Source organism: Bos javanicus, chromosome 8, assembly GCF_032452875.1.
Source record: "Bos javanicus breed banteng chromosome 8, ARS-OSU_banteng_1.0, whole genome shotgun sequence".
NCBI classification, from domain to species: domain Eukaryota; kingdom Metazoa; phylum Chordata; class Mammalia; order Artiodactyla; family Bovidae; genus Bos; species Bos javanicus.
In genome coordinates this window covers 40,587,092-40,599,682 of record NC_083875.1, presented here as the reverse complement: position 1 = coordinate 40,599,682, position 12,591 = coordinate 40,587,092, and the positions used below count along the sequence as shown (strand labels likewise).

General features: G+C 46.0%; 1 protein-coding gene across 1 annotated transcript in view; it reads left to right on the top strand.

The window, feature by feature from the left end:
• The first annotated feature begins 3,590 nt into the window (after positions 1 to 3,590).
• The window catches only part of SLC1A1 (solute carrier family 1 member 1), a 75,276-nt gene continuing 66,275 nt past the window's right edge, over positions 3,591 to 12,591 (top strand). Inside the window, exon 1 of the mRNA XM_061425382.1 lies at positions 3,591 to 4,097. Coding sequence (XP_061281366.1) covers positions 4,007 to 4,097 — 91 coding nt within the window. The 5' untranslated portion in view covers positions 3,591 to 4,006. The remainder of the gene's footprint in view (positions 4,098 to 12,591) is intronic.

The window sequence follows — 12,591 nt, the reverse complement described above, 5'->3', positions numbered from 1 at the left end:
AACTAACAAGAGAGTCCGTGAGTTAACAATTTAAGAGAGAGAGAGAAACAATAACAATAAGGGAAATGTCAGAGTTACTTAAATGGTAAAAAGAGAGAGAGGACGAAGAAGGGGGAGGGGGACGGAGGGAGGATGGAAGGAAGGGGCAAACAGACACACCGGCAAAATGTAATTAGTAAGAACTGGCCAAAGGTATATTTCAGCAGGATGAAAGAATTTGAGGGACCAGGGGAAAGGGAAAAGGGAGATCTACTGGAGGGGTAAAATCCTAACACTTCTTTCCACTTGGCTTTAAGATCTTATCCCAGAAGCGTGGAGATTTTATTTCAGGAGCTGAGTAGTTAAGATCCCCTCAGGTAGTTTACAAGAGAAATGCTTCTCCACTCACTCCTGTCCAATTTGCAATTATTTGTGCCCATGACTAGCCCAGGCTAAGAAAGTAGACAAGAACAGAACTTGAGCACCACGGGGGTCTCCAACCTCCTCCCTCTCCAAAGTGATGCTTCCTATTCCATTTCTTGTCTTAGGCAGAGAAATCAGGTAGAATTATTGAGTGCTTATAGCAGCAATGGAGAGATGATTCAAGAGTTCAACCACTGCCCCATAAAGCGCATGCAGCTTCCACTTGAGCAGAGCACTGTAGGACACCAAAGCATTTCCTGGATGTGGATGGAGGGATTCTTGATGATCTTGTGGACAGTAAAATTCACATAACTCAAGACTAATTTTCCCATAACAATTCTATATTTGTTTCTCATAGTAGAGGTGGTGGTTTAATGCAGAGTTTGTGCACTTAGCTGAGCAAGACCACTGAGTTCAACCCTTGATCCTTCTCTGACTAGTGGAGGGAACTTAAGCAAGTTACTTATCCTTCTTTTACCTCAAATTCCTCAGCTCTAAAATGAAAATAATGATAATACACAAGATCTCATTTGATTTTTCCAGCAGCCCCATGGGATATAATAGTCCCTACTTCACTGAACTGTCATGAGGACCAAAGTAGTCAGTATGTATAAAGTGGTTAGGAAGGTATCTGGCAAATGTTAAGTGCACTATTAATTGTTTGCTTATTAATTATCTTTTGTTACCAGCTAAAGTGGAACTACCATTTTAGTAAAGCATAAACACAGTTTAAAATTCATCTGGCCTACATGCTTTGAACTTCTGAGATTCTTAACTTTTAATGCAGGAGATGTTAATTATTGCAAAATGAACGTATATGTTTAGACTCTATTCTCCTTTTTATATTACCCTACTTTTAGACTGCATAGTTCAAAGAAGCATAAAATGAGTATGTACTATGTGAGCTTTAGGTGTGAAAGTACAATAGATTTAGGGTCCCTGACAGTAATTTAAAGGAAATTACTATTAATCAATATACAAAGGTTCGTATGTGTGTGAAATGGCTCAACGTATCTTCAGGACAGGCAGGGAACAGAGGAGGAAGAAAACGCCTGCCTAGGTTGACTCCAAGTAAAACTCATGATGGCACTTGCTGTGTGCCAGGCACTGTTCTAAGTCTTTTACATACATGCTTGAATTCAATTCTTACAGTACCCTCATGAAATAAATACTGTGAATGCCTCCATTTACACACGCAGAAAGCGAGACAAAAAATTTAAGTATTAATAACTTGCCCAAGAACACCCAACTGGTAAATGGTGGTGCTGGGATTTAAACCTAAATATATCCTACCCCCAAAACCCAGGTGTAACTGTCTTACTACACCTCCAAAAACTGCAATGTACAAAGTTTGTCCTAGATTCTTCAACTTTTTTCTCTCTTTGCTAAGTCACTTCAGTCATGTCCGACTCTGTGCGACCCCATAGACGGCAGCCCACCAGGCTCCCCTGTCCCTGGGATTCTCCAGGCAAGAACTCTGGAGTGGGTTGCCATTTCCTTCTCCAATGCATGAAAGTGAAAAGTGAAAGTGAAGTCACTCAGTCGTGTCTGACTCTTCGCAACCCCACGGATTGCAGCCCACCAGGCTCCTCCGCCCATGGGATTTTCCAGGTAAGAGTACTGGAGTGGGGTGCCATTGCCTTCTCCATTTTCTCTATTTAGGACCTGTTTATTCCTTAAATACAGCCCTATCTACAAGTGTAATGGGCATGGATGTGCTTATGATAAACACCTTGGAAAATACAGAAGTATAGAAAGCAAAAAGATTCAGACATCATATTATCACCCGAAGATGAGCACTGTTAAAATTTTGTGTTCCTTCTAGACTTTTTTCTAAGTACATGGCTTTGTTTTATGTTTGTTTTACACAGTTGTGATCACACTATATAAACAGTTTTAATCTTCTTGCTTTCCCTATTATGACATGTGCCATCCTATGCTCTTAGAAATGTCATAAACTTCCTTTATAGAGGCTGAATAATGTACAGCTGCATGGCAGTTCCATAAAATATTTACCATTCCTTTCATGCTGGACATCTGAGTATTTCCAGCCTTTTTACTGCAGGATGGAAATCTTTGTCCCCTCTTTCTTAATAGTTTCCCTTCTTCTGACATCTCTTCAGATCTTCCCCAGGCACACAACGACTTTGGTATTCCTCTATCTTTCCTTTCTCAAAATTTATTTTCTGAAAATGAGCTGATAAGCTCATTCATACTAAAGTGTACATGGTTCATAAAACTTACTTTCTCTTCCAGGACACTTCTGTCAAAGCGCCAAAGGAATGACGCTCTAATTGTGAGGAGTTAGTTATCAGAAAAATTTAGTTGGGGAGATTCCCCAATTGGAGGAGACTCTACAACAGCAAAAAGGTGCGGGGCTGCGGTAACCTAAGGAAAGCTGACGAGAAGGCAAGACTAGAGCTGCGAGGTGGTAGTGTGGTTGAGGGAAGAAAAACGTTTTGTATAAGCTAGGGTGAAAATTTAAAAAAAAAAACAAAAAAACTGAGTAAAAACGGAAGAGAATTAGAAAATCCACTCCGCGGCACTTACCTAGTTTCTCCAACTCTCCTGCTTTTGCCTTTCCAAAACATTTGGCCTGAGGGATGGGCCCGCCCACCTTTTACTCAGCTCCGCTCGGTTGGGTTCTCAGTCTTTATTACTTTGCCAAGTCTCACAGCTCTGGGGCCTCGGGCGGCCACAGAGGCAGCCTCAAGGAGCGGAAGCGAAGTTCTAAGAGGGTCCATTCCAAGCCCTGGGCCCACAGACAGTCCTGTAGGAGGTTCACCTCCCTGGACCCAAACAGGAGAGTTAATAATACCTCTGGGGGCGGCGGGTTAGAAACCTCGTGTGAAAGTTCACAAAGTCCCGTTCTGCCCCTAGCACTCTTTCTTTCACTCCTCCTAGAGGCTTCAGGCTTTCTAGGCTGTTGGCAAGTCCGAGAAGCAAAGGGCACCCAAAACAGAACTCAGTTCCCCCCAACTCTCCCCACTCGGGTGCTGCACTGCGTGGAGAAAGAGGAGGCGTGGGGGTGTGCAGGCTGAAGTTCAAGCCAAAGGGGCCACTGACTCCGCCCCTCCGCCCCGCAAGGATTAGGGTGCAGAGGAAACTGTAAATCCGAAAACCTAGCCTGACCAATTAAAAAAAAAAAGCGAAAGGCTCCAGCCTGAAACTGGGGCGGAGCACACTGCTCTCCTGAGGGCCGACCCGGCTCCAGCTACAGCGCGAACGCCCTCCCAGGCTTGCTCCACGGTACCCCGGGCGCACCACGCACGCACCCGCCTCCCTGGGCCGGCCGCTCCTCCCTCTTTCCTTGCTGGTTGGCCCGGGTGCCGCAAGCGCGGCGGCGGCAGGAGGAGCCGGGCGCGCCCGCCACGCACAGCACGGGCGGCAGGCGCGGCGCACGAGCTCAGGTGGCGGCTGCGGCGGTGGTGACAGCAGCGGCTGCAGCAGCTAGCGCACGCCCTCTCCGCGTCGCGCCCGCAATCCTCCACTGCGCCGCGGAGCTAGCGGCCGTCCCAGGGTTTCCCCGGCCCCCGCGCGCACGGGCGAGCCCCACGCACAATAGCGGCCGCCTCTATTGTGGTTCCGAGCCCGGGCGCCAGCTATGGGGAAGCCGGCGAGGAAGGGATGCGACTGGAAGCGCTTCCTGAGGAATAATTGGCTGCTACTTTCCACCGTGGTCGCGGTGGTGCTAGGTGAGATGCGTGGCGGGTGGGCGACGCGCGCACTCTCACGCGCTCCCAGCACCCAGGCCGCGTGCGGGGCGGGCGCGTGTGAGGATCGGCATGGCGCTGGCGCACCCGGTGCTCGGTTCCTCGGCGCCCCCTCGGCTTCCGACACCGCGCGGGGGCTTACCCTCGAGGGTGCTGATTTCTTCGTACTAAGAACAAAGCTCCTCCGGGACACCCATTTGCGTGCTCCGTAAGCTTCGGGTTCCTGCTTTACCCAAAATGATCATAGGGGCTTGGAAGGGGGAAAGGGAAACAAGGTCTTGATTCTTACCGTTTGGAAGCAAATGTGGTTTAATTGTTTAAATCCTATCTGCTCCCCTCCTTTTTTTCCTCCCTGAACCATGCGTTGTCCGGACAGAGCGAGTGTGGATGATGGTTTGCGGTTGAACTGAAAGAGGCATCTTAACCTCAGAAATGGTCCGGTCCCCGGCGGGAGGGAGACTGGATGTTACAGTCGGTCACTCTTCCTAGTCAGTGCTTGTAAAGGTACCTGCCCACGCGGCGACGAGCCGCTGCCCGTACCCAGGCACGGAAAACCTGCCAGATTTGTGCTTGAATTCAGGGATGTGCAGTGATGGTCCGCAGGAAGTCTAGGGGAAGGGAGACCTATCAGATTTCTCCCTTTCCACTCTGCAAATCTACCGAGGTCGCATCCTTGAGCTCCCCTGCTCGCCACATTTCTTTTCTATTGAAAGTAATATTTAAGTCATATTTGCTTGTTTTTAAACAAGGTGTATTTAAGTGATTTATTCCTGACACATCACTGGATCAGGTGAATGTCTGAGCCATTGCTCAGAGGTATGAGTTATTCCAGTTTCGACTCTGAATTTCTGCCAGGTTGTCTGTTTTACAACTTGGGCCCTGGGATGCTCCTCTTTGGTGTTGGAGCCAACTGTCTCCTTTCCTCCAAGACCTGGCCCAGGTGGGGACACCCAGCAGGTGAGGCTCCTTTGAAGTCCTCACCTTCCATTTGGAAACTGGAGCTGGGAGGAGGGGTAGACTTCGCCTCTCCCAACCCCAAGCACATTTCTCTCCAGCTGCTGCTGCTCAATCTCAGAATATTTGGTGTCACCTGCTTTCTATCTTGGTGCTCCGCCCCCAAAAACGTCTGTGGAAGTTAACGCGATCCTCAGGGTCGGATTTGCTCCTCTAGATCCTTGCACAAAGTCAGGTTTCTAGTAAATAAACAACATCCTGGAATTACTTTAGCAGAGGCTATCTGTGGGAGGAAAAGAGAGAAGCAGAGGAGCAAGTCTTGACTACTTAGCTCTGTTTTCCCCAAGAAGAGTCACGTGGCTCTAAGGAAAGGGCTAACCTGCCCCATCACATTTTAAATAACAGATTCCTCAAAAAGAGTGATGTGATTTTCTTGCAGGCAAATAGATGAGATGGTCTTGTTTTCCTAGTGACGGGAGTCCAGAATTAATTGTGAAATCCCTTCTTCGGGATGGTTTTGGGTAGGCTGGCATTTCCCTCCCGATTCCTTGTGGAAGTGAAATGATCCTGCCTTTTCAGCTGTGGAGTTTTCCAGAAATACTCACCTGTTGACCACGTGTGGCATGCTGGTGTTGAGTTTACTGATTCACTGAAGGCTGGTTTGGCAAAGATTTTGAAAATTGTTCCCTGGCCTTCAGAACCTGTCACGTATATACATCTTCCGGGTCACGGGGGATAAAATGTCTGTTTTGCAGATGGGGCCTTTGGTGCCAGATGGGCAATTTTTTCCAGTTTTAATGTGGGTAAGCCCTGGGAGCGTGATTTCAGATTCTTTGGTCCAGAAAGGAAAACACAATATTAAATCTGTAAGTACTCAGCTGAAGTCTTTCAGCACATTTGCTCCTCAAGGAGTAACATTAGGCTGTCCTGAGCATTTCAACTCTTGGTCTGAGAAGTGTCGGGCCTACACCACCCTCAGTGCACCCATCACAAGGCTCTTCCCAGGATTCTTCTCTTTTCTTCATTCTTTGGAGCACTGGGCTTGAGTACAAAAGTCACACCTCTGTCTCTGTCATCTGTGCTAACTCATTCTGGGTTAAACCCAGAAGTGAAATTGCAACCAACTTATAACAGAGATGCTAAGCCATCCATAAGCGCTTATGACCATGATAGTAAGTTTAGTTTTGTAACAGTCTTAATTGATGCAGAGATCGCAAACAGTCTCATGTAGCCTCCTTTCCAAACCTTTCAACATGTGGACCTTAAAAAAGGAAAAAGTTTGTATTACCCTGACAGAATATCATCTTCTGATTAAAACTGAAGTATTTTGTCCCTGCTATATATAATTCATCAGCCCTGACACTTTAAAATATTTTGATTTTTGAAGTGAAGGGCAAAACTTTTTAGCAACCAGCTGAAAGCCTCTGATTTTTCAAGACAGTATGTGAGAGGAGATGTAATTAAAGGTCATCTTTATTAGGTGTAAATGTTAGTTTCTTTTGTGGACAAAGAGATACTAAAAGCTAACTATTTCCTTATATTGTTACTCAAGAAATAAAGAGGCTGAATAGTTATGTGACTTTCTTTGTTAAAGTGACTATCTTTCACTATCTGTAAAACCCTACAAGGTCCTGGAGATAACATCTTAGATTTTCAGATGAGAGGCCTTTAGTAAAATCTGATTGTATGTGTGTGTGTGTCTGTCACTCAGTCGTGTCTGACTCTGAGACCCCATGGATTCCTCTGTCCCTGGAATGGACTGCCATTCCCTTCTCCAGGATCTTCCCAACCAACGAATCAAACTTGGGTCTTCTGTATTGCAAAAAGACTCTCTACGGTCTGAGCCACCACGGATTAGGAACAATTTTCACTGTATTCATTACGATTCTTGCAGGCCTTTCCCTTGCTTCTGTAGTGTAGTAGTACAAGAACAGAGACTGGAGTCAAGAGTCTTAGATTTGAATTCTGATCTAGTCATGCTCTGTGATTTAGACAAAATCTCTCATTCTCTGGAATCCTCAATTTCCTCATCTGGAAAATAGGGATATAGATCATTCCCTCCTATGCTATTAGAGTTGATTAAGATAATGTGAAAATACCTGGTTGTATGACTAGCATATAACAGACACTCAGTAAATGTCATTTTAAGGTGATTTGAATACCTTGATTCTGAGGAAATTAATATTTTCTTATGAAATAAGGTCTCTCATGGTCTTTCTCTGTCCTGGTTGGTGTCCAGCCTAGAATTCTGAGTCCAGGGTGATTCAAGTATTTTGATGACGTGTTCTGTCTAGGTGAACACCAGCCTCCAGAGCACTCACTATTCATTGTTTTAAAAGGCTATGGAAAGGATTAATCATTTTGTTTTGTGCCCCATATAGCATGATTCTCATTTCATTTAACAGGCAGAAATTCTGAGGGAAGAATTTTTGTGCTTTCAGTGGGAATTCTGTTCAAGCAGAATCAGTGTGTGAGAATTCTGTGCATTGTAATTCAAGTCAACCGGTAATGATCATAGCATGTATAATGTTGGCAAGGCACTCATGGAACCCTCACCCCGCTCACAACATAAAGCCTGATCATTCTGTCCAGACAGGTTGTGCTTTATTTCAGTCGTTTGAAAAATCTGATTTCCAGCTTATGCATTTTCAGGAAAGGATATAGCTATTGTTATTTACAGGACAGAACCGACAAGCTTATTCTTCCTGAATAATTTTCTTTAGCACACTAAAGGAAGCAATCATTTATAGATTCAGATTCTATTGTCTAAAACTGAGAACAGTTTCTTCATGTTCTCAGTAATATCCTTGCCCAAGCCAGCCTCATGTCTCCTCCGCTGGGGCTCTTGTAGTATATATCTGGCAGTGCTAATTTGAGCTGTGGCATAAGCTCTCCTGCTGTGTTTCTACATGTCTCTGAAGACCCTGAGTATGGGATGGGGGCGGGGGAACGGCTTCAGCTCAGTGTTCAGAATGTATTTTGTTATCATGAAACTCATGTGCTTCAGCCTGTGCTGCGGGGCCTCTAATCAGCTCAGCCTTAGAATATACCAGTACTGTAACTGGCACTTAAATCATTTGCTCATTCAACAAATCTATATCAGGCATCTCCTGTGTGCCAGGGACTTTTCTAGAGGCAGGGCACACAACAGTGAACAAAATAAAACCCCTGTCCTCATGGAGCATATGTTGAAGTGGAGACAAGTAGACAGTAAACCGGATAAAGAGGTAAACTACAGTATAGAGTACATTGGATGGTGAGAGTGTTCTAGAGTAACATAAAGCAGGGAGGGGAACTTCCAGGCAGTTATAGTTGGAATAGGGTGAATGGGAAGGCCCTGCTGCTGCTGCTGCTGCTGCTGTTGTTAAGTTGCTAAGTTGTGTCCAACTCCTTTGCGACTCCCATGGACTATAAGCTGTCAGGCTCCTCTCTCCCTGGGATTTTCCAGGCAAGAACACTGGAGTTACCATTTCCTTCTCCAGGGGACCCTCTCAACCCAGGGATGGAACCTGCATCTCCTGCATTGGCAAGTGAATTCTTTACCATTGAGCCACCAGGCCCTGCTAAGAAGGTGACAGTTGAGTTGAGACTGGGAAGAAGTGAGGGAACACGTGCACAGATATCTGGGGCGATCCCAGCATGCTTGAGGAAGAGCATGGGAATGGAGTGGGAAGGGGAGAGGCGATAGGATGGTGTGAGCTCTTATAAGGACGTTGATTTTTACTGGAGTTGGGAAACCATTAAAAGGTTTTGAGCAGAGTAGTGACATGTTCCGATTGTCTTAATCTGCTCTCCTGGCTGCTCTTAGACCACAGATGGCAGACACAAGGGTGGAAGCCGAGAGACCAGCTTAGGAGGCTAGTGCAATTAGCCACTTTTCTAATCTCATTTCTGTCATGGTTAGTAAAATCTTAGGAAATGCTTAAGAAAAATCAATGAGAAAAATATTGCAACTGTTAGGTAGGCGTTATTGCTTTGCCGTTATATGGATGAGGAAACAGACATGAAACAGCGCAGGACGCGCTCAGGATCACTCAGATAACAACTGGCAATTCCCAGCTTTACTGTACTTTCCCTCCCCCTCCTTTGGATGCTGTCCTCCTCTTTGTCCCCATCTCCCTAGTCCTCACAGAACCTCTTGAGGATCACAGTGGTCTGGCTGTGTGCCATGTTGAAATAGGGAATGAAGACTCTGTAGTGTTCGATTTGGGCTTCAGTTGCCCCTTTCTCCCCTGAGACTGAGAAGGGGCAGAAACATGTCTCTAGGGACTGTCGGAATTGCAGTGTATATCCTGGAGGAACACTGTTCCTGTGGGGTTTGCTGGACTCATTAGCCAGGTTGGTCTCCACTCTAGGCTCAGCGTCACCCTTACACCTTGGTCCATGAGGCTGCCCTGCTATTCTTTCCACCTTCAAAGTCTGCCCTTCTTACCTTCGAACTCAGTGGCTTGGTGTGACTGGTGTAAAGGGTGTGACTGAGGTACATAAGGGAAAAAAGCAAAGCTGCCACAGAGGTCAGGGGCCGGATTGTAGAGGGATTGGAATGCCACACTGGTAAGTTCAGACGTGCTCCTGGGGATGAAGCTGGGCAATGACATGGTCAGGACTGTGCTTAGAAAAGGTCCTTGAGGCAGATGGATGTGGCGAATGGATCCAAGGAGGGTAATGTTGCAGGTGGGCAGAACACCCAGGGGATTACTGTCAAGGTGCAGGTAGAGAGGGAGATGGGGGCCCCAGCAGGGCAGCAGCAGTGGGAGGAGAAAGGAAAAGATGGCTCTGTGAGGTGTTCGGCAGGTTGACCTGACACTCCTTGACTAGGTTTGGTCCTTGTAACGAGGAGGTGGTGATCTCTAGCAGGAGAGGGAGTCCTGGCGGGGGCGGCAGCTTGGAGAACTATCATGCCTTCCCACTGCACAGAACCAATATCAACTTGCTCTTTGTTGCCCTGTAGTTGGAAAAAAAAGTGAAAGTGAAGTCACTCAGGTGACCCCATGGACTGTAGCCTACCAGGCTCCTCTGTCCATGGGATTTTCCAGGCAAGAGTACTGAAGGGGATTGCCATTGCCTTCACCAGGGGATCTTCCCAACCCAGGGACCGAACCCAGGTCTCCCGCATTGTAGGCAGACGCTTTACTGTCTGAGCCACAGGGAAGTCCAAGTAGTTAGAGTATTTGCTAATGTTTGCCCTCCCCACTGACCCTTGAAGAGCCCTTGAGGGAGGGAGTTCTGGCTGCCCCTCACTATATCCACAGCACCTGTCACAATGCCTGGTATGCTCAATACATTTGTTGAGTCATTTATGACCCAGGGAGATAGTAAGAGGTTATCTTTGTTTATTGAATGAGTAAATTAGCCCAAACCTAAGCTTGAATTCCATCATACATTCTTCTCTGCCTGCTTCACCCTCTGATTTGCATAAGACAGATTAACAGTATTATACATACTTATCAAGTATGTTAAACTTTTCTTCCTCACAACTAGGTTATAGACCCCTAGAGGGCAGAAGCATTCCTATTACCCTTCTTATCAGAAGGAAGAGAGGTTTGGATTAGCTGGAAGAGAAAAAAGATTTCGTTGAAATGCCAGCTCCCATTTATAGGTAGCCGACGGTCTGAAGTGATATTTTGTTGAGAAAGAATTGGAAACAAAAGTTCTGAAATTGATTACCGATGTCTGCCAAGGGCTTAAGATCAGGGAGCAGTGGCACGTGTGCTGCACGCTTGTTGACCCTGGGTCAGATCACTGAAGTTCCTTCTAGATTTAAGATCCTTTAGCTCTATGCTTGTGTAGTCATTCCTAAGTTCATTGCTCAGACTCAGAGGAACTCTTCTTAGGGAACTTAGGAAGAGTTAAGGTCATTACTGGCTTCCCTGATGGCTCAGCGGTAAAGAATCCACCTGCAATGCAGGAGTTGCAGGAGACACAGGTTCAGGTTCGATCCCTGGGTGGGGAAAATCCCCTGGATGAGGAAATAGCAGCCCAGTCCAGTATTCCTGCCAGGAGAATCCCAGGAACAGAGGAGCCTGGCAGGCTATGGTCCATAGCGTCACAAAGAGCTGGACACAACCAAAGCGATTTAACCCACATACACACAAAGTCATTACTAGAGGATAAAATGACCTTGATGTTGAATCAGTTGTTCTACATCTGTGACTTGGGATATAATAATGTAAATTGTGTGTGGAACAGTTATGAAGGTAATGTTCTATGTCAGCTTTAAATTATTCTTTACAACAGGAATATGAGGTCTAAAAACTTATATTGTTTTTATACAGGAATGTGTATCTTGCATGTATTTGCTTAATTAAATATATTGGGGAAGCAATCGTTTAGCTGACTAGATCCCAGTTTCACATATGGAAGAATTAGGGAAACAGTTTTGGGCTTTGAATACCCATGCCTGGTTTGGTTTTAGTTTTGGAACCAAATCAGAATCCAGAGATGTAGAATCAGAACCAGAGTTGTAGAATCACTGAAAAAATTATGATTTTTAGTTGATCAAACTTACCATCTGTCAAAAATTTGAGCAGTGGGCATAAGAAATAAAGGAAGCTTAAAATGATCACACAAGATGTAGAAAGCTGCTGCTGCTACTGCTGCTAAGTCGCTTTAGTCGTGTCCGACTCTGTGTGACCCCATAGACGGCAGCCCACCAGGTTCCCCCGTCCCTGGGATTCTCCAGGCAAGAACACTGGAGTAGGTTGCCATTTCCTTCTCCAGTGCATGAAAGTGAAACGTGAAAATGAAGTCTCTCAGTCGTGTCCAATTCCTGGCAACCCCATGGACTGCAGCCCACCAGGCTCCTCCGTCCGTGGGATTTTCCAGGCAAGAGTGCTGGGGTGGGTGCCACTGCCTTGTCCGATGTAGAAAGCTAACACATGCCAAATCTGGATTTGGTGGCACTCATATAGTTGCTCCAGCGGAAGAAAACCCTGGGTTGCACAGACAAGGTACAAATAAATGGGATTAGGAATTAGCAATTGGAGAGCATATACACACTCAGATGAGCACTTGCTTATAAAGAGAGAACACTTTCCACGTTAATTACTTGGGAGGAGCTGTGATTACCTTTAATAGAGCTGAGACTGGAAGTAGCTGGCCTGTAGGGAGTCAGTGACATGTTGGCCTGATGCCAGGCAGCTCTGTCCGCCTGAGGAGCTGCAGGTCTCCCCCGTGTTAATGTCTCTGGAGATCTGGGGTCACAGATACTGTGGGGACTGGAGCACTCTTGAAGAAAATGAACTCATCTTAGACAACACTGAGTTGGCCCAGTTAGACTCCTCTGCAGCAGTGTGTGTTAAAGTAGCAAGCCTTTCCTATTTTGAATGTTCCACATACATCTAATAGAAGACAATATTGGAGACAGATACTACAAAGCCAATAATTCACTTTGGAGCTATAGTTTAGCCCAGCAGATAGATTTGGAAGGAGCTAATTCATTATACTTGCTGAGGAAACAGACCCAAACGGTGACAAAGAGGGCTCTGTTGTAATTAGTAAGCTCCACAGTAACACCTCTGTT